Source organism: Podarcis raffonei, chromosome 10 (assembly GCF_027172205.1).
Source record: "Podarcis raffonei isolate rPodRaf1 chromosome 10, rPodRaf1.pri, whole genome shotgun sequence".
Classification (NCBI taxonomy): Eukaryota; Metazoa; Chordata; class Lepidosauria; order Squamata; family Lacertidae; genus Podarcis; species Podarcis raffonei.
Window position 1 is genome coordinate 57,419,386 of NC_070611.1, and position 21,711 is coordinate 57,441,096.

The 21,711-nt window shown below is 43.0% G+C and overlaps 1 protein-coding gene across 6 annotated transcripts in view; it reads left to right on the forward strand.

The window, feature by feature from the left end:
• TMTC1 (transmembrane O-mannosyltransferase targeting cadherins 1) overlaps window positions 1–21,711 on the forward strand; it is a 164,822-nt gene that overhangs the window by 121,603 nt on the left and 21,508 nt on the right. For all 6 annotated transcript variants that reach the window (XM_053404675.1, XM_053404673.1, XM_053404676.1 and 3 more), the window contains one exon: window positions 17,262–17,405. In XM_053404675.1, the coding sequence (XP_053260650.1) occupies window positions 17,262–17,405 (144 nt within the window). The remainder of the gene's footprint in view (window positions 1–17,261; window positions 17,406–21,711) is intronic.

Genomic DNA, 21,711 nt, shown 5'->3' on the forward strand with positions numbered 1-21,711 from the left:
AGGCCGCAGATTGTTTAATTAGCCAAGGGCCTGAGAGAAGAGGAATGTTTTTGCCTGGTGCTTAAAGATATGCAATGAAGGCTCCAGGCAAGCCTCCCTGGAGAGAGCATTCCACTGCAGAAAAAGCCTGTTCTCATGCTCCCATCCTCCAGACCTCTTGTGGTTGGAGCACATGAAAGAAGAGCCTCAGATGATGATGATCACAGAGTCTGCGTCAGGGAGAGGCAGTCCTTGAGGTATTGCAGTCCTGAGCCATTTAAGGCTTTATAGGTCGATTTTGGGCTTGGAAACGAATTGGCAGCCAGTGCTCTTGGGCCAGAGTTGGTGCTGTTATAAATGGCATTTCCGTGTGCTCTAGCTTCTGTGGACAAATGCCACAAATGGCCTGAAGAGAGATGAGCGCCACACCCCATAGTCGCCCTTGACTGGACTTAACCATTCAGTCAATCCAGAGGTCCTTTACCTTTACCTGGTGCTATATGCTCAAAACCATCTTGCCCCTGTGAGCAACCTGGCCGGTGAATTCAGCACCAATTGAAGTGTCTGAACTGTCTTCAGAGGCAGCCACATTGCGGTAAACTAACCTAGAGGTTAGGTTATGATGTGTTGTGTGAAGTAGTAATGCCCTTTGGCTGTCCTAAATTTCTGGCCAGTTGGTTTCATTAGATTCTCATATTATGGGAAAGAGTGAGAAAATTTATATCTGCTTTCTCAGGACCATGCACAATTTTATGTATCTCAGTCATGACCCCCTTAGACGTTTCCCCCCTCTGCCCACACAAAAAATGGTCTCAACGCTGTGGAAGGTGCTCCAATACCCACTTTCTGACATGATATCTCCCTCAAAGATTGTGACACGAGACAGAACACAATGTTCACATTCCAAACACAAATCCATATTTCTGCTGCAAAGGCCAGCTTAACACTGGCATCTGTTTTCAAAGGAGAGGGACAGGCTTTAAATTGAATTGTAATGCTTACATATGAAGTAAGGCTTCTAGAATGCTGTTTTCCACTAGTGTAGCTAAGTCTAATTAGGAAATGCATATGCTGGCCATGGTGACAGTCAGCTTTTTAGAAAAGGCATAATGTGGAGACATGGTAGGCCACAAAGTTGCTCTACAATATATAACACCAAAGATGTTTGCAAAAATTGTGGGGGTCTCAGAAATGGAACCACATGGGAGGGAGCCATAATTAAGGTAAAGCAAACTTCTACATGCAAATTTATTGGTCTGGACAAAAACTCTTTTCTTGTGTGCCCAGCACAGATGGTGGAAATTAAGTGTAACTTGAAAGCCTCATTCTTTTGGGGAATGCAAACTGAGCTGTGTCTAAATCAGAGTTCACGAGCGGTTGATATTCTGGAATGGTGATAATGGTTATAAACCTTTAAGCTTACTTGCAGTGAAGCAATAAAGAGAAATCATTGCAATAGAGCTCTCTGGTCGTTTGCCAGGTGTGCTGTAGTTGGCCCCAGAAAAGAAGAGAATCATGCTATTTGGCAGAACTATTTTTTAAAAAAAGAAAAGAAAAGAAACTGAGAGAGAGGCTGCAAAAAAAGAAAAGTGCAGATTGTTGGAAGGTGAAGGTTATCCCCTAAGGTTAATTTTAAAATACTTGCCACTATAGCGGGTTTTCTGCTGCCAGCTCTGCAGGAGACGCCTGCAGCAAGGAGATCAAAGAGTATTCATCTGAGATGAAACAAAGTACGACTAATCATCGCAGTGTGTGCATATTAATGTGTGTAAGACTGAATAGGAATATTGGGGTGCTCAATTTCTAGTGCTGCGCTGAATGTTTAATGTGTCATTGAAGCCTTTCTTATTAAAATGTGTGCAGGCTCTCCCTCTTCATTAAAACGCAGCATTGCTAATAAGCAGCACTGCACACTCCTTGCTTTCTAGCTGCAGCGCTTGGTGCGGCTATCTCTGCCTGCTGTGGCTCACTGCTGTGCTGCCATTCCTACGTGTTGGGCAAGGGTCACAGCTCAGAAGCAGAGCACACACTTTGCTTACAGAAGAATCCATTCCTAATTCCCTGATTTAACTTGGGCTGCAGGATTTCTCAGCTTGATCTCCTGGGGAAAGACTGGGAAGGGGCATAGCTCAGAGGTAGAGCACCTGCTTTTCATGCTGAAGGTCCCAGGTTCAATCCCCGGCATCTTCAGGTAGGGCTGGGAGAGTCACCAGGCTGAAACTCTGGAGATCCACTGCCTGCCTGTGTAGGCAGTACAGAAGTAGATGGGCCAAGTGTGACGTTACCATATATGAGAGAGTGCTGGAGGGGAAATAGTTAAATAGGTTGCACAGACAGGACCCAGGGGGGTGGAGTCAGTGGGTCTATAAAGGAGTTCCGGGAGGAGTTCGTTGGGAGTTGTGGGTGGGTAGTTGGTTGGTTTGAGTGGGTTGGCTGGTTGGGAAAGGCAGTTGGTAATAGAGAGACAGTGCAGTTGGTCCTTGAGTGTGGGGCGGTAGCAGAGATAGAGAGAGGAACATAAGAATAAGAAAGTAAAGAGGAACACTGTTTGGAATGCCATAATAGTTTTGTTTTAAGTCTGAAATAAAATAAATAGGACTTCCGGGTTAGCGCCAGCGCTGAATGGCGGATTTCTCCCGGAGCTCCGGGAGAGATCTGCTTCGCGGGTTCGGGTCCCGTAGCTCACGGCGGAGCAAGGACCCTCAAAAGTCACAGGCGCGTAGCCTGTGAACCGGAGACTCGGCGGGCACCTTTGCCCCCCCCCGACGTTGTGAAATAGCCTTTTTAAAGGCTATAGATCAGCGGAGGGTGCGTGGAGCGGTGCTGAGAGTCGCTTTCACCCAGCCTGCGAAGCGAAGCCGCGTCGCCATTAGCGGAGAGCGCTGACTTCTTCCGAAGATTTTGGATTAAAAAAGAGCAACTTTCCGTGAGTAGGATTGAGCTTGCATTAAAAATTGGACACTAAAATTAAGGAATTTGGGCACCGAGACGGATAAGTATTAAAAAGGAAGTCTGCTTTCCGTCCTGCAGCAAGATTAAAGCGAAAGGCAGCTAAGCTGTAACTTTTGACAGGAGAGTTTACGAGCCAAGAAACCCAACACCAAGTAAAGAACTCCCCCCCCCAGAAGGCAGGAGAGGGGGGGAAGAAGATTTTAAAGGGATTCCCTGCCTGCTTTAAAGGAGATTGAACTGTTTACCGCTGCTTATCTACCTGGGGGTCGGACTGCCGGAGGAAAGGAACCGGCTAAGGACGGTCGTTACAAAAAAGGTTAGAAAGTAACTGATATATAGACTTTGGTTACTCTCAACTTGAAACATCGTATTTGGCTACATAGTAAGTTACTTGCAGGACACTATTGATTTGGATCTTTTACAAAGAAAGGGACTTGGAGGGCTTTTGCTTTTTGGAAGTGTGGGAACAATTTAAAGTTTAGGAACTGACCTTACGCCCTCTAGAGGATTTGGACAGTTTCAGCAACCAAGTGGAATTTAAAACCTGAGAACTTTTCTCTATTGACAGCTTAAGAGTGTGGGAATGACCTTGAACGAAAGACTTTGTTATGGCAGATGGTAAACAGAAAGAAGATTCACAAGAAACAACTTTGAGATCTGGTAGACAATACAAAGTGGACTCTTCTATGCAAAGAAGGGCCTTTGTATCAGGGGCCTCGGGAACTGCAGCTGTCACAAAGGCAAGAGTGAAAACAATGTCTTCGGAAGAAGCGTTTACAAAGGCCTTGGGAAAAATAAGTGATTCTTTAGAGGAATTAAAGAAGCAAGGTGCTGAAACAAATAAGAAAATTGAAGAAATTTCTGGGAAAATTGATTTAAATACTAAAAGTATAACTGACCTCGGGAATAAAGTGAACTCCAACGCAGAAGCAATTGGGAAACTACTGGAAGATTCATCTACAACGCGAAAGATAGCTGAAGAAGCCAAGGAAATTGCTACTGCTGTTGAAGGGAAACTTCCACCGGTGTACAGGAAACTGGATGAGTATGAACTGACACTTTCTATGCAGGATATGCAACGCAAGGAGAAAAACCTAAGGATTAGACTTGTGCCGGAAAAGGAAGGAGACAACTTGGTGGATTATTTGACAAAAGAGTTTTCTGACTTCTGGAAGCAAGATTTGAAAGAAGAAGAGTTCAAAATAGAGAGTGCATTCAGGTTGGGAATAAGGCAGAGGAAGAATAGACCCAGAGATTGCTTGATAACTCTAAGATCCAAAGAAGAGAGAGATAAAATATTGAACCTGCACTACCAAACAACCCTTCGAATTGAGGATTTCCATATTGAGATCTTTAAAGATATCCCTAAAAGTATCTTGGATGCAAGAGGTCCTTACAAGGATCTGGTGACACTACTGAAGAGGAACTACATACTATTCAGGTGGGAGTTTCCCCAAGGCCTGTCTTTTAAATACAAGGGGAAGAAAAGAAGAATAAAAACAGTGAGTGATAAAGACAAGTTCCTGGGAGAACACGAAGAAGACCTACAGAAAGAGACCTATCCAGGAGAAGGACATCCTTCAAGACTAGATACGGACACAGAACCACCGACAAAGGACGAACAACAATTGGGAGCTGTAGGAGGAACTAAATAACCCCATCATGGCTTTGCAACTTCTAACTTGGAATTGTAATGGTCTAAACAATCCCCGAAAAAGGAAAAATATATTTCATGCTTTAAAGAAAGACCAATTGGACTTGATTTGTTTACAAGAGACCCACGTGACAAGAGCACATAGAAAACTATTAATAAATAAGAGATTGGGACAAGAATTTATATCTTCAGACAAAGTAAAAAAAAGAGGAGTGGTGATCTACGTAAAGGAAAATTTGCAGCCGAAACAAATTTTTAAAGATGACCAAGGAAGATATCTGGCAATTGAAATTCAATCTCAAGGAGAAAAATTTTTGATAGTGGGGATATATGCACCAAATGAAGGGAAAGCAGAATTCTTTAAGAAGTTGCATGAGACTTTAATGGACTATATGGATTACAAACGGATTATGATGGGAGACATGAATGGAGTAGTTTCAACAAATATGGATAAAGCACAAAGACAGGTAGTTACAAAAGATGGAAGACTACCAAAAACTTTTTTTGAAATGACTGACAATATGGATTTGATAGACATTTGGAGAACAAAACACCCATTAGAGAGAGAGGGAACCTTCTTTTCTGAAGCCAAAATGACATGGACTCGGATTGACCAAATTTGGGTGACTAGCAACATGGCGTCGAACATAAGGAAAGTGGAAATCTGCCCCAAAACTCTCTCCGACCATAACGCAGTAAAGATGGTGATGAAGCAAACAACAACTGGTTCCTTCAGATGGAGAATGAATGACACCTTATTCAGAGACGAGGAGATCTGTAAAAAGGCCCAAAAAACTTTGAAGGATTATTTTGAAATTAATCTAAGATCTAAAGTAGAAAAAAGAATAATATGGGACGCAAGTAAAGCCGTGATGAGAGGGTTTTTGATACAACAAAATACATTAAAGAAAAGAAAGCAAAATGAGAGGAAAGAGAAAATTTTGGAAAAGATAAAGGAAGGGGAAAGGAAACTAAGATTGAAGCCAAAATCGCAAGTGGTTTTAAGAGAAATTAAACTGTACCAAACACAATATATGGAACTGATGAATCAAGAAATAGAATGGAAAATTAAACAAATGAGGCAAAAGACCTTTGAATCTGCAGACAAATGTGGCAAATTACTGGCTTGGCAAATAAAGAAGAGACAAAAACTCAACACGGTAACAAATTTAGAAGTGGAGGGAAAGAACATATGCAACCCAGTGGAAATTAGGAACTGTTTCCAGAGCTACTTTAGACAATTGTATACACAAGGGCCGCAGAAAGATAAAGACATACAACAATTCCTCGAGAAAAATGGGCTGAAAAAGATTTCTCAGGAAAGTAAGACAATTTTGAACCAGGAGATATCAGCACAGGAAATAGAAGATGCCATTCAAAACATGACGTTGGGCAAATCACCTGGACCGGATGGATTGACTTCCAAATACTACAAAGTTTTGAAGGAAGGGCTTATACAACCTTTGAAGGAAGTCTGCAACGAGATCATGGAGGGGAGAAGGGCACCCGATACGTGGAGAGAGGCCTACATTACACTTATACCAAAGACAGAGACTGAAAAGACTCAACTTAAGAACTACCGACCCATCTCCTTACTAAATGTGGATTACAAAATCTTTGCTGATGTTTTAGCAAAGAGACTGAAAAGAGTTTTGATGGAGGAGATTCATGGAGACCAGGCGGGCTTTCTCCCGAAAAGGCATTTGTCGGACAATGTAAGGAATATAATTGACATTTTGGAGAAGTTGGAAGTGAACATAAACACTAAGGCTGTTTTGATATTTGTGGACGCCGAGAAAGCCTTTGACAATATTTCTTGGAGCTTCATGTTGAAGAACCTCCGGGGGATGGGGGTAGGCCAAGGGTTTGAAAATGGTATAGGTGCAATATATTCTGAACAGAAAGCAAAATTAATTGTAAATAATGTGGTAACAGAAGAGTTTAAGATTGAAAAAGGGACACGACAGGGGTGTCCTATCTCCCCATTACTTTTTATATCGGTCCTGGAGGTTTTGCTTAATATGATCAGGAGGGACCAGTTGGTTAAAGGGATTCAGGTCGGAGCTAAACAATACAAACTGAGAGCATTTGCAGATGACCTAGTACTTACATTGCAAGAGCCAGAAGCTAGCACGAAAAGAGTTTTGGAAATAATTCAAGAGTTTGGTCAATTGGCAGGATTTAAATTGAATAAGTTAAAGACTAAGGTATTGGAGAAAAATTTAACACAGATTGAAAAAGAAAGGTATCAGAATGAGACGGGGCTGACTGTGGTTAAAAAAGTGAAATATCTGGGTGTGAATATGACAGCTAAGAATGTGAACCTATTCAAAGACAATTATGAAAAAACTTGGACAGAAGTGAAAAAAGATCTGGAGATCTGGTCAAATCTGAAGCTTTCCTTGTTAGGTCGAATTGCAGTTATAAAAATGAATGTATTGCCAAGAATGTTGTTTCTGTTTCAAGCATTACAAATTATGGACAAAATGGACTGTTTCAAGAAGTGGCAGAAAGATATATCTAAATTTGTCTGGCAGGGCAAGAAGCCCAGAATAAAATTTAAGATATTAACGGATTCAAAGGAAAGAGGGGGGTTTGCCCTGCCAGACTTTAAATTGTACTATGAAGCGGCAGCTTTCTGCTGGCTAAAAGAATGGCTGCTTCTTGAAAACACAGACATTTTGGATTTGGAAGGATTTAACAATATTTTTGGGTGGCATGCATATTTGTGGTATGACAAGGTTAAAGCGCATAAAAGTTTCAAAAATCATATTGTCAGGAAAGCACTATTAAATGTCTGGGTTAGATATAAGGACTTGCTGGAAAATAAGACTCCAAGATGGCTATCACCAATGGAAGCTAAGGCAGTTAAAAAGCTAAATATGGAGTCGAAATGGCCAAGATATTGGGAAATCTTGGAAAAGGAAGGGGACAAATTGAGATTGCAGAGTTTTGAAAAACTAAAAGGGAAGGTGAGAGATTGGTTACATTATCATCAAATAAATGAAGTGTTTAAACTAGACAGTAAAATAGGCTTCCAGGTGGAAAAATCAAAATTAGAGACTGAACTGTTAGAATCCAGTACTAAGAATTTGTCAAAAATGTATGACTTGCTGCTGAAATGGAATACACAAGATGAAATGGTAAAATCAAGTATGATTAAATGGGCTCAGGACATTGGTCATAACATCATGTTTGCTGATTGGGAAAAGTTGTGGACCACCGGGTTGAAGTTTACGGCGTGTAACGCCTTAAGAGAAAATATAATGAAAATGATTTATAGGTGGTACATAACCCCAGTCAAGCTTGCAAAGATCTACCACTTGCCTGATAATAAATGTTGGAAATGTAAAGAAAAGGAAGGTACATTCTTTCACCTCTGGTGGACGTGCCCGAAGATTAAGGCATTCTGGGAAATGATTTACAATGAACTGAAAAAGGTATTTAAATATACTTTCCCCAAGAAACCAGAGGCCTTTCTCTTGGGTATTGTCGGCCAGGGGGTGTTAAAGACAGATACAATTTTTTTTATGTATGCTACAACAGCAGCTAGAATACTTATTGCAAAGTACTGGAAGACACAGGATCTACCCACACTGGAAGAATGGCAGATGAAGGTGATGGACTACATGGGTTTGGCAGAAATGACGAGCAGAATCCGAAACCAGGGAAGAGAAGCGGCGGAAGAGGAATGGAAGAAGTTTAAGGACTATTTAAAGAAATACTATAAAATTAATGACAGCTAGAATGATGTTGGGTTCAAAATAAATGGTTACTATTAGTAATGGTTAAGACAAAGAGAATAAGGATGATTAACATAAATTTATAGTAAAATAAGGGAAGATTCGCTGAATAATTATAAGAACTTGGAATACAGAAACGGGAAGCAAGAGGAAGTCGAGGAAGTAAGGTTTAAGAAATTAGGACATGAAATGGTACTTGTTTTTTGTTCTCTTATTGTTTGTTGCTTGTTTATGTATGTTTTGTTTGTGTTAATATAAAAATTGTTTAATAAAAAATATTATAAAAAAAAAAATGAAATAAAATACACTCTTCTTTATGAATTGAAAAGCTGACTGAGACTGAAGTGATTTTACCAGGGAGGACGTGGTTGGTGGCAGCGGATTAGTGGTGTACGGGTCAATAGTCCGTGAGACGACCGGGGGCTCCGTACGAACGCCACACCAAGTGTCGGATTTGGCACAAAGAAGCTTCCTATTCAGGGTAGACACTACTGGGCTACATAGGCACCAACTCTATGGGACACTGGTCCCTCCCCCCCATAAAATATTTAAACCCCCCCTTGGGCAGCCACCTCCCCCCCCCCCAAGCTGGGTGCTACACTCTTTTCCCAACTTGGCTCTCAGCTTTCGGCGCCATTTCCGAGCGTGTCTGAGCCCAGGGTAGCTGGGCAGAGGCAAGTGGGTTAGCAGGCTGGTAGGAGAAGCAAACAGGTGTGGGGCAGGTGAGTAGGCAGAAACTTCTTGTGGGGGACTGGGGGAAGGGGAGATTTGTGCCTAGTTGCATGTCGAGGAGGAAAGTGCTCTTCAGAGAAGTGTGGGGAGAAGGGAGGGTGGGCAGGTGCCCCCCGTATTTTGTTTAAGTTGGCACCTGTGCTGAGCTTTATGGAGTGGTGGTTGAAATGCAATTTATGGCATCTTCCATATGATTAAATAGTCCTTCAGCTGCAGGATTTGGGCTAGGTACTTGGGCTAGGACAGCATGTTATGTGGGGAAGGTTTAAAGCATGGTTGTTGTTTTTTGTTTTTTTTTAAACCCTCTCAATATGGTCCTGGTGAAAATGGCCTTATGCTGTTCTTATTAGGAGGGATTTTTCATTGGGATCAATGGATATTTCCCTCCCAGAAAAAATAGCAGCTGGGTGACAAGGGCTTTTCGTGGAGACTGCAGCAGGAAGGGAGGTGTTTGTTTTTTTAAAAAAATAAAATCCCACTTTTCCTGCACACCACAGTCACAATACTATTCCCCGGGCAGCTTTTCAAAGAGGAAAAATGCTGGACGTATTAGCTGCAATGATACAATTAACACCACCTCTTATTGGGCCTAAAGGGAAGTGGGGAAAGCACACCAGAGTTTCTAGACAACCCTAAAATGTAATCTCCAGCCCCCCTACTGCAAGTAGAAAAGGAAATTGTCTTTCATCTCCCTGAGTTCTGGCTGCAGTTGCCTGTCAACAGCAAAAGGCTGCTTCTTACCAAGTGATCTAACGCAAACGGTCTCGTTTTAACCGTGATGAAATTCAAAACACAGTGGGCACTGCTGAAACAAAATGAATTCATTAAATGCATTTCACTCATTTGCCCAGACTTGGAGTTGAGTCACATTGTGTCACAGGCATTCCTCCCTGAAGTGTTGAAAATTTCAAATGTAAACACTTCTTATGTTGGGAAGAATGGTGAACAAGGAAATGCCGACCATTTCTATTGCTTATTTTAAAGATTATTTTAGCTAGGAGTAACCTACACTGAACACAGCAAGACTTACTTCTGAGTAAACATGCATAGGATTGCACAGCACAGGAACTTTTTCTAGACTGCAGATTTGGAGTGCTCATAAAAATAGGAGAAACAGTAGCTTAAGCCCAAATGTTGGGACCTAGATTTACCCATACAATTTTCATACATTTTCCTTGCTCAAATATATAAAGTCCTGCTCCACACCATTGAGGTACTTAACATCTCTTATAATATAGCTTTTACTTAAGGAAGAGCTACTGCAATGTAATGCCTCTTAAACATTATTATAAGCATCAGTGCAAGGACACCAGCTTTCTGTATGTCTTCAGTTGCACAGCAAATTAGTGAACTTTTTAACATTTGGCTCAGGTTTTCTGCCATCTGTGCTCTTCTTATCTATTCATCCTTGTTATTGGTGTTTTGGTAGACCAATGAGCCAATTGCCCCTGAAGCTGGGTTGGAAGACATTAGGATGTTTCTCATGGGTAACCACAGTCACCTCTCTATCCCACATTTTGACCAAAGTGTAGTAGTGACTATGATGGTGATGATGATTTCCTGGCAACTATTCATAAAGCATTCTAGGTGCTGAGCAACTCCAGATCATCTTGATGTCCCCTCCCCTGAAATCTGTGCTAGTGACTAGTGGATTGGGAAATCCACACGTTGGAATAAAGCTAGGTATGAAAATCTTCTTCACAGTAATCTGTGAAGGAGCAGAAATTGCTGAAATTCATTGGAGGTCAGGAACAGAAATCGACTTTATAGTTCTCAAATGTTATGTAAACAAGGGCATTATTTTCTGCATTGTTTTCAATGTTTCCCTTCCATTTAAATTGATTATGTAATAAATTATGTTAGTTTTGGTCATAGTGATGCGAACAATGTTGGTTTTAGCAGAAGCCAATCTGTAGCAGGGGATGCGGGTGGCGCTGTGGGTAAAACCTCAGCGCCTAGGACTTGCTGATCGCATGGTCGGTGGTTCGAATCCCTGCGGCGGGGTACGCTCCCATTGTGCGGTCCCAGCGCCTGCCAACCTAGCAGTTCGAAAGCACCCTCGGGTGCAAGTAGATAAATAGGGACCGCTTACCAGCGGGAAGGTAAACGGCGTTCCGTGTGCTGCGCTGGCTCGCCAGATGCAGCTTGTCACGCTGGCCACGTGACCCGGAAGTGTCTGCGGACAGCGCTGGCTCCCGGCCTCTAGAGTGAGATGAGCGCACAACCCTAGAGTCTGGCAAGACTGGCCCGTACGGGCAGGGGTACCTTTACCTTTTTAATCTGTAGCAGAATAGAAACAGCGCTGTTGTGATGAACACAGGATGGGACAGAAATGTACACGCAGAGCTCAGCACTGTCCCATTCTCCTTTGACGTGAGAGACAGAGATGGCACACACATTTTTTCCAATGCTGAAAATGAGGAAATGTTCACTTGGAGTTTAGGAGTTCCATGAAGCTTTCAATGAGATTCTAGCCTTGGACAGGATTACTTTTTTCCATCTTAATCTTCAAAGTACTACAGCAGTGTAGGGATACTTCTGAAATAGCCAATTTATCATTTGATTTTGGAATTCCAAATCGCCCAAAAAGGGCCGGTGCTCATTGGCAGAGCATGCAGAAGATCCCAGTTTCAAGACCTGGCATCCTTGATAGGGCTTGGATGTCTCCCTCTGAAACACTGGAGAGATGCTCTTAAGTCAGCGTAGAAACAATACTCAGCTAGATGGACCAGATGAATCAACTGCAGCTTCCAGTGTCTCTGCAGTGGAACTTGTGCATCAGAAATCTCTCATTTTTAAGGTTTGGTTTAGTTTCTGAATTTTGTACAGACTGCTGTGTATATGTGGGTGTGTCACTAGTAAAAAGCATTCCTAATGTGATCATACGCATGATTGCATTAAGATTCTTATGTGGGTGTTTCACTGATATATAGCACAAAAAGAAAAGAGGAAACCTTGATATAATTCTACATAGGTTGTGTCTGGATTCTTTCTATGTGCTTATTTACCAATGCACAGGGACAGTTCAGTAAAACATGGCACAAAAGGAATATTGGTGCAGTCCCACGTAAAATCAAACCAAGGCCAAACGCCAATAAATGATTCCAAAAGACTGATCCAGGTCCCATAATAGTACTTAATGCATTAGGAACAAGGATGGCTATGGCTCTCATAAATGAAGCTGCGGAGAACATTTTGAGTTCTTGTAAAAAAAAAGGAACAACAAAAACAGAAGTTGACTAAAGGTGTTGGCACTTTAATTCTTTGCAGAAATAAATCCCAGATGGTGTCCAAGGTCACCTGCAGCCCTTTGCTGAAACGCATTCAGAGTGTAAAGGCAGAGAGAGATTTAATGAAGTTTAAATGAACCCAGACACGCTGGTTTCAAATATAAATTTTTAAAAACTCATGGAGAAGCTTTGAAGGAAACTGGATCCTCTGCTGTTTTTGTGTGGGTGTTATTTTAAAGAACGGGAAGGTGTAGCCTGGTGTTAAATGGTATTTTATTTAGTAATCCTATGGCTCAGCTCACCGCTTTCCTCCCCCGCCCATATTACCATGGCTGCTTTCTCTCCTACCTCATCATACCTACCGTGGGATGTCAATTTAGAAACTGCTGTAAAGTTGGGAGGGGCTGTGAAGGCTGTGGATATGGTTCAGATTACCTGAATATGGGGGCAAAAACAGAGGGCTATTAAAAAAAGGCTAGGGACTCTGTTCATCATCAATGCCAGAGGAGAAGAGGCTGCTGGAATTCTGTCTCATTGCAAAGGCATCCACAACAGACTGGGGCCCGCTATTCATGAATGTATATTGTGCTGGGGAATCAAGGCAGGCTGGACATTATAGTGCTGCCTAAGAGAACCCCAAGGGACGCAGGCGGCGCTGTGGGTTAAACCACAGAGCCTAGGGCTTGCAGATCAGAAGGTCGGCGGTTCGAATCCCTGCGACGGGGTGAGGTCCCGTTGCTCGGTCCCTGCTCCTGCCAACCTAGCAATTCGAAAGCACGTCAAAAATGTGCAAGTAGATATTGTATTGATAAAACTAAGTGTGTGAAGGTTTATAAAATGCAATATAAAATTAGGAAATGCGTATTTAAAAATTTGCGTAATGGATGATTGTCAGAGAGGTTGAAGGAAGTCTAAAAGAGAAAATATGTGACAAATTTAGATTGGATACTATAAATGTATGTTGGAAAATTTAATTAAAAAATTAATAATAAAAAAGTGTGCAAGTAGATAAATAGGTACCACTCCGGTGGGAAGGTAAACGGTGTTTCCGTGCGCTGCTCTGGTTCACCAGAAGCGGCTTAGTCATGCTGGCCACATGACCCGGAAGCTGTATGCCGACTCCCTTGGCCAATAAAGCGAGATGAGTGCCGCAACCCCAGAGTCGGTCACGACTGGCCCTAATGGTCAGGGGTCCCTTTAACTTTACTTTAAGAGAACCCCAACTGAGCTGAGTAGTTGCGTACTGCACTTGGTGTTGAAAACCCCCAACTTGATTGTACAGGGAGGAATCAACCACTCCACCCTTTGAAGAGTCCTTGATTGACACAACTCAGGATGCCAAGACAAGGATGGGGTTGTTGCGCAGTATTTCAGGTCCTACATAAGTAGGACGACACAGTGGATATGTTGTTGTGCTCCTTGTAATGTTATAAAGAGAGATGTGATGTTCCGTCCTTTACCTATGGGTGAAAGGAGGCAGTAATTTAAACACCTACGTGAGTTCAGAGAGCTGTTAAATAGAAGGGCTGAGTCATTCACACTTGGGGATGGCCCCAGTGCAATCACTTCAGGTTTGCACAGGCTTAATGCCACGCTTATAACTGGGCTGGACTCACATGGGGAAACACACATACACCCACCCACCCCATGCACAGGTTCATACAAACTGGCCTTGACATGGTCCAGTATAAGAAAACTACTTTTTCCATGGAAACCCTACCCAGTTCTTTTTCTGATTAGCTTTTAAACAGACTCCCCCCCCCCCAATCCAAACACCTGCCTATCTTTTAACATAAAGAGTGCTTTCAGGTGGGTTTTCATTGTGGGATGGATGTTCCTCATGCATAAAATTTTCTTCGTGCAGCATTCATCCAACATTGTTGGCATAAAAATGTCAGCTTGTGTCTTCCTCTGTTTAATCCATCATATTCCTCTCTGGGGGAAATCCGATGTTTAAAAAACGTCTTCTACCAATGTCTCGTTTGCAATATCTGAACAAGCTGTTTACAATATCAAACCCCTGTCTGAAAGCATCCAAAAGTGAATGAATGGGTTTCTTATTCTTGCGCTTGCTTGCTTTCTTCCTTGTTGGTTTTCTTTTCTAAAAAGTGCTAGTATGAGAAGAGGATTGCAATATCTGGCATGCTACTGCTACATTTCTGAATCCCTGTCATTACACAAAAAGGATGGGGGAGGGGTTCAGGATGGAGTAAAGAAGGCTACTCTACTTCCTTTTCATGCTTGCCCTCGTGAGCAACTGGATGCTGCACCAGCTGAAGTTTCCGAACCGTCTTCAGAGGCAGCCCCACGTATAACATGTTGCAGTAATCTAACCTAGAGGTTACCAGAGCACAGACGGCAGCAGTTAGGTTATCCCTGTCCAGATAGGGGAGCAGCTGGGTCACCCAAGCTGATGGAAGGCACTTTGTGCCACCGAGGCCACCTTAGCCTCAAGTGACAGCAGTGAATCTAGAAGTATCACCAAGCTGCATAACTGCTGTTTCAGTAACCCCATCAAGAGCAGGCAGTCCTCCCATCCATCCAAACTAGGGAACCACCCATTAATAGTGCCTCAATCCTTATCTGGATTGAGCTTCAGTTTGTCGGCTCTCATTCAGTCCATTAGAGAGGCAGGACACTGGTCCAGCACTTCCGCTGCCTCACCAGCAGATGTAAAGGAGAAGTAGAGCTGTTTGTCATCAGCATATTGCTGACAACGTACTCCAAAGCCCCAGATGACCCCACTAAATGACCCTTGGGAATTCCTTCCATTCTTACAGTTCTGTTATTCTTTTGACCTAAATTCAGAGCTCCTTTAAACTTTGGCCAGTTCCACAGCCCGTTCTTACTGCAGCGCTTCCTAAGTGGCGTCCTGACACAAACGAATGATGAATTCATACAGTATATTTGCTTGATGGTATCCATGGCAACAAGTTCCTCCTTTCTCCCTTCCACCCTGGTTGAATTTGGCATTGCCTTGCCACCACCAGTTTAACTGAGATGTCAAACAGCAATGGGGGAAAAAAAAACTTTTAAGTGTCTCAGATAGAAGAACAGTTAACATTTCTCTAAAAAATTAAAATCCATTTCTACTTGACATCTTTTTTGTGTTGAAGCTACATTTCGCCATTCTTTGGCAGCCAAAGAGACTTCTTTTCTCCAGCAACAATGGTTGCTACAAAGGACTGCGACAATAATTGATACTGGAAGTTTTGTGCAGTGTATGTGGTACCTCTAATAGTTCAAGGCCCGGCTGCCTAAATTTATCCTGACAATTGCAGTGGCACCATTGAAGGAGTCTTCTGAATAATTCATTTGCCCCCCCCCCCCGGCCACATCCTGCTTTTCTTGTGTACAGAAATCAAAGCTGAACCTGATTTAAAGTATTACTTCCATTTCTTTTTCTAGTGGCATAATGAATTGCACTGTTTTGAGCCTTTTGCTATAATTGTGAAGGAGATGGAAGTTTTTAACACAAATGCCTAGGATTTCAGAAAGATGGGGAAATTGATTGGTTTTTTTAAAAAAATAAAATAAAAATAAAACAAAAAAACTGGATGCCCCAGTGAGAGTGTTAATGAAATTCAGCTTTCTTTCATAAATAATGCAGCACTTGGCACTTGATTAGGTGAAGCGAAGAGGAGTTTGTGCCTAATGAGATACATAGCAAGAGAGATATTGCTTGCAGATGGTTGCCATTACCGGTGACATATATACCGTTGTGCATGTGCCCGCGCATGTGTGTTTTCAGAGAGACTTCAAATGGGAAAGCTGTATTTTGTAATAAAGCTGACAGGATTAAATGTAAACAGGCTGTCTCTCCTTTCAGGCACCGGAGCTGTAGATTAGAATGAAGGCTGTATCCTGTCCCATAATCGGGATGCAAGATCACGTCAGGCAGATTCTCCCCTTCAAAAAAAAGGCAGAGTAGTAATGGAGCCCCAGTAATCCCCTGGCAAACTCCTTTGAAATGTGATGTTTTGGGCAGCTTCCCCCAACTTTGTGCCTTCCAGATGTATTGGACTGCGACCTCCAATCAGCATGCCCAGTGGTCAAGGACCTAACCCTGCACCATAATGGGAGAAGCTTAGGTTTGGCTTGCCATCATTGCTGCAAACCCTGGAGCTGCCTGGCCTTGCTGTGCCTTCTCTTCCTGTTGTCTTGCTTTTGCGAAATTCCAGTTGCTAGCCCATCCTCTCTGAGCATGTGAACATGGAGGAGAGCGACAAGATGGAACAGCATCCTCCACCTGCCTTCTCTGGGTGGCTGCCTAGATCAAGCACAGAGGGAGAGGGCATACTGAGGGCCTCACCGACAGGCAATGGTGGCAGAGGAGGAGCAGACATTCTGATGTCATAAGAACTTAAAAAGAGCCCTCTTGCATCTGGACAAAGGCCAACCTTGTCTTGCAACCTGCTTTGCACAGTAGCCAGTGACCATCAAGATACCCATGAGAAGCCCACAAGCAGGACATGGCAGGCAATAGCAGTCTTCTGTTGAATCCAGGCAACTAGTGTTATTCACTTTCATATACAGTGGTACCTCAGGTTAAGAACTTAATTCGTTCTGGAGGTCCGTTCTTAACTTGAAAATGTAATTAACCTGAAGCACCACTTTAGCTAATGGGGCCTCCCGCTGCCGCCGCGCTATTTCTGTTCTCATCCTGAAGCAAAGTTCTTAACCTGAGGTACTATTTCTGGGTTAGTGGAGTCTGTAACCTGAAGTGTCTGTAACCCGAGGTACCACTGTACTTGCATATAAAGGCTGATGTTGTCTGCTCAGTTACCTGGGACTAAGCCCCATTGAACACATTTACTTCTAAGTAACAATGTATGGGATTGCACACTGAAGCAGGGAAGTAACTGGGCTGGAACAGCTTTAGGGTTTGTAAGAGTGGAGGCTGTGTTGAAATGGGTTTGATGGCCTCCTTTGTTTACAACAAGACAATCAACTTCCTTCTTGTACCCTCAGGTTGTACCCACGTCATGCAAGTGCCCTGAACAACCTTGGGACATTGACCAAAGACTTGGCAGAGGCAAAGGAATACTACAGCAGAGCCCTCCAGCTGAATCCACAGCACAACCGGGCCCTCTTCAATCTTGGAAATCTGCTCAAGTAGGTTATGGTCTCATTCAGTCCCCCGTAGGTTTAAAATTGGAAAATTGTTCTTGCAAATCAAAGCCAGGTCTGACTGCCTTGGGAGGATGTTTGAGTCCTCAGAACCTTTCCATCTTCAGCCCTAGGTAAGTCTTAATTATTCATATGCATATTGTTACAACTTCTAGTCAACCACTTCTTTGCTAAGTACACTGCTGGGGAACCTCTGAGCCCTCCAGATGTTGCTGGACTCCAGTTCCCATCAGACCCAGATAGCATAGGGATGATGGGAGTTGGTGTCCAGAAACATCTGGAGCTCTGCAGGTTCCATGTTGCATCTGAGGGCATGCCCAAACTGTTTTGTAAGCATATCACTAACTTCCACCATCAGTATGGAGCTTAGATGACTTGGAATTTCAGAACTGAGGGAGTTGTGTTTATGATTAACTTTTGGATTTTTGGCTCCCATGTGCGTTCTGATAACCATCAGTCATAATGACCTATGTTTCCAGAGAGAGTTACCCTGTAATCAGTACATTTGTTTCAGATAAAATATTTCTGGCTAGATGCATTTTCCCTTTTGCAGTGAAAACAAAACCACTTCCAGTTTTCCAGTTTTGCCTTAGGGCCCATCTGTGGACTAGATACTGCACTTAGATCGGAAGCGTGTTACGAATCCTTGGCTTTGTTTCCAGCTATCTTCTTAAGAAAACTTGTGATATCATTTTCTTTTCCTCCCTATGTGATAAAGAGTGAAGAGGAAGAGAATCAGTGCAGAAGGTCATCCTGGTGTAAAATAAAAAGAAAGTGCTCTCTGTTCTGTTGGATTTTGAGATAGGATGCCCTGGATGAGGGGGCAGCTTATGTGTGAATATTCAGCAAAGTTTGAGCAGCTTTGAAAGAGTAAAGGAACACTAGTTGTCATTCTTTCTCCTTACCTTTGGCCAGAGCAGTACATTAAGCAGAATGTGATAGAACTGACTGTTTCACCTGAGAGTCCAGGTAGGGGGATACTAGTTTTGAGTGTTGCATAGTCCCCCATCCAAATGATAACTGAAAACTGAGACATAATGAAGGGAAAGAGGTTGTTTACCAGACATCCCCAACCTTCGGCCCTCCAGATGTTTTGGACTGCAATTCCCATCATCCCTGACCATTGGTCCTGTTAGCTAGGGATCATGGGAGTTGTAGGCCAAAACATCTAGAGGGCCGAAGGTTGGGGTTGCCTGTTGTAGACCAGCATTCTCGTAACTGTGCTGGTTTTCTACTAGCAGGAAATTTTTCATAGTTGAACATCTCTTTTAAAAAAATAAAAATCCTCCACCTGCAACCTAAAGTGCTACAGTTAATTCTGCCATCTTATTCCACATCACTTAGTTTTAGTAGCTTAGTCCTAGCAATCACAGCTTCCCATTCTCCCCAGCAAGACTATTAATTTCCCTCTTTCTCAGAGTCCCCTTTCATGCCTCCCTTTCTTTTCTCTGATTAAACTGCTGCTTCTGTTTCCTCTGCCGTCTCCAGTTTCAGCATCTCTTACTGGAGCTCCCAGACAGCTCCAGTCTGGATGGGAGGTGGGCAGGTGTCTGTAGTGCACCTAGCATTCACCTGCACACTAGGAGCTCCTTGTTATGACTGCAGTGTCAGCAGCAGTATGGAGAGGAAGTGAGAGAGATACCTCCCTCTTTCTGTCTCCTCACAGCTGGAGAGCTACTGGCCTAAGTGGGCATGTGTTATGGGGAGAAGTGGGGATTTGGGGGATCAAGGGTTTCTGTGACTCAAATTCAGCTTGACTTAGAAATAAACCATACTATTTCACACAGAGAAAATAGTTTAGCTTGTTTCCAATCCAGAGGAAATGATGCCCTTCTCTTATTTTGATGTGATTGTCCATTGCATGCCCTTATGGGAGCCAGGTCTAACAGCCAGTCAGTAGGAGACTTTAGAAGCCCTAGTAGGTCAGGGAAATCCAACAGACAAGATGGGCTAAGTAAACTGTGAAAAGGTATCATAGCCCCGGGAACCGTTTATAGGGCAGCAGAGCACAGATCTGGAGGTCCCTGGTTCTGCTCCAGCAGCTCCTGGCAGGAGGTCACTCAGTGAATTTAGAAAAGGTAGGAAGTATAGCCAGCCAGGTTCTTTGTTTTCCTGCAATATATGTCTTGCCCTCAAGAAACAAACACATACTCTAAGTGATCCCCTGCCCCCCATGCAGCAGATCCCTCTGTCAGAGAAAGGAAGAGCTTTGTAGCCCATAATTCTTTGGATTTCTGCTAAATAATGTTTATATGCTGTTTGACTTTGCAGTGTGTTGTACAATCATGTGCTTGTGTTTCACCCTCAACTCTTTCATATGGTGGACCAAGCAGATGGGCAACTTAACACTGAAAGACAGTTGCCCTGTTCAGCAGAACCTGCACTAGTAGGCCTCGGAGGCCACATGGAAATGCCAGCAGGCTCAAAAGCCCGGAAAAATTCCATGGAGATACTAGTTGTATGTGTTAGCAGCTGTGGAAATGTATGTGTGTAAGTGGGAACAAGAAGCACCCCCCTTTCAGACTGGCACCATTGTGCGAGGTGTGGCAGCCCTGTATCCCATGTGAAAGAGCCTGCTAATACCATCATTGCCTTCACAGAACCCTCACTGGGTTGTGAGCCAGGCAACAGCCTAGAATGTTCCCAGAGGTGGACGGCAAAGGGGGGAAACTGTGGTTGGTTTAAACCATGGTTTATTGAAACAAGCTAAGAACAAGCTACACTTTATGATTCTGGCTTGTTTCAACAAACCAGAATTTAAACTAACCAGAATTCCCAGTTCAGATGTAACAAGAAAATCTGGTTAGTTGAAACCAAGCAGTGGCAACTTCTAATTTCTTCCTTGTGACCACACCAGAGGGGTGGGGGGGTCACTCTAAGACTTGTTCCTGTGTGGCAAAACTATGTTTTATCATTACATCTGAAATGGGCCAGTGTTTGTTCTTGAGTAAGCTAATGCACCAGCATGTAAGCCCAAGGCTCATTCCCATACTTTATAAACCATAATTTAGAGTTAGGTCCAAACAAGCCAATGTAGCAGAAGCAGACTTCCGAATCTAAATCCAAATTCCTGCCTACTGGACCACATTTATCTAGTCTTGATTATAATGACTGGTTGTGTGCAATTGTATGTCAGCTGCTTCTCTGCCTAAAACAGAGCCTCTGTCTGGAATGGGGCCAGAGCAACATATGTAATTCAGGCTGCCACATAAGGGATGCTATAATCTTTTTATTATCTCTTTTAAAAATGCACATTGTTCTCTGTTCAAATAAAAAAAAAGCCATTAACAGAAAAAAGAGGATAATTGAGAGGACTACATGGTGCTCAAGAAGCATGCCTGTGGGTAATAAAGATTTTTTTACTGCTGCTGAGTGGGTTTCTTAATCCTTTAACTTCTGATACTGGCATTTCCTTCACTCTTGCCAAATCTTTTGCCAGAGCAGTCATCAATTTTCCATGTCACTGAAATGTTCCACAGATACTCAAGCCGGTGACCTCAGATGCTTTAATTTGAATTTTTATTCATTTATTACATTTCTGTAGCGCCCTGCGTCCAAGGATCACAGGGTGGTTTGCAGTATGAAAACAGAAAAATACATAACATGGTGACAAACAAAAACAATAACCCCCCCCCAAACAGTTTCAAAGGCCATAGATTGTTTAATTAGCCACAGACCTGGGAGAAGAGGGATATTTTTGCCTGGCGCCTAAATATATGTAATGAAGGCACAAGGCGAGCTTCCCAGAGGAGTGCATTCCACAAGCAGGGGGCCACCACAGAAAAGGCCTGTTCTCCTATTGCCACCCTCGTGGAGGAGGCGCATGAGGAAGGGCCTCAGTTGATGATCTATAAATTGACAAGTTAGCTGACCTTTCATTATTCAGCAGGATAGGGGAAGGTGCATAGGCCTTCATTTGACAGGGCTTTGATAAGTTAGTTTCAATATTGTACTGTGGCATTCCTTCCCCAAAGCAACTGTTGTTCACCAGAGATGCCTAACCTATGGTTCTTCCTATGTTGCTAGACTACAACTGCCATCACCTCTAGTTAGTGACCATTATTACTGGGGCTGATGGGAGTTGGAGTCGCGCAGCTTCTGGAGAGCAGTAGGTTAACTATCTGCTGCTTTATAAAGAAAGAAATGTCCCTGCTGTAAAACTCAGTGGTGGTGGTGGTGGTGGGGCAATATATAATATTTGCAAAGCCACAAATATGATCTTCTAAATTTCCCAGCTTATTAAAAAAAAAAAGAGATGATAGCTTGTCTGTGTTGTTGAGTGCACCCCTGA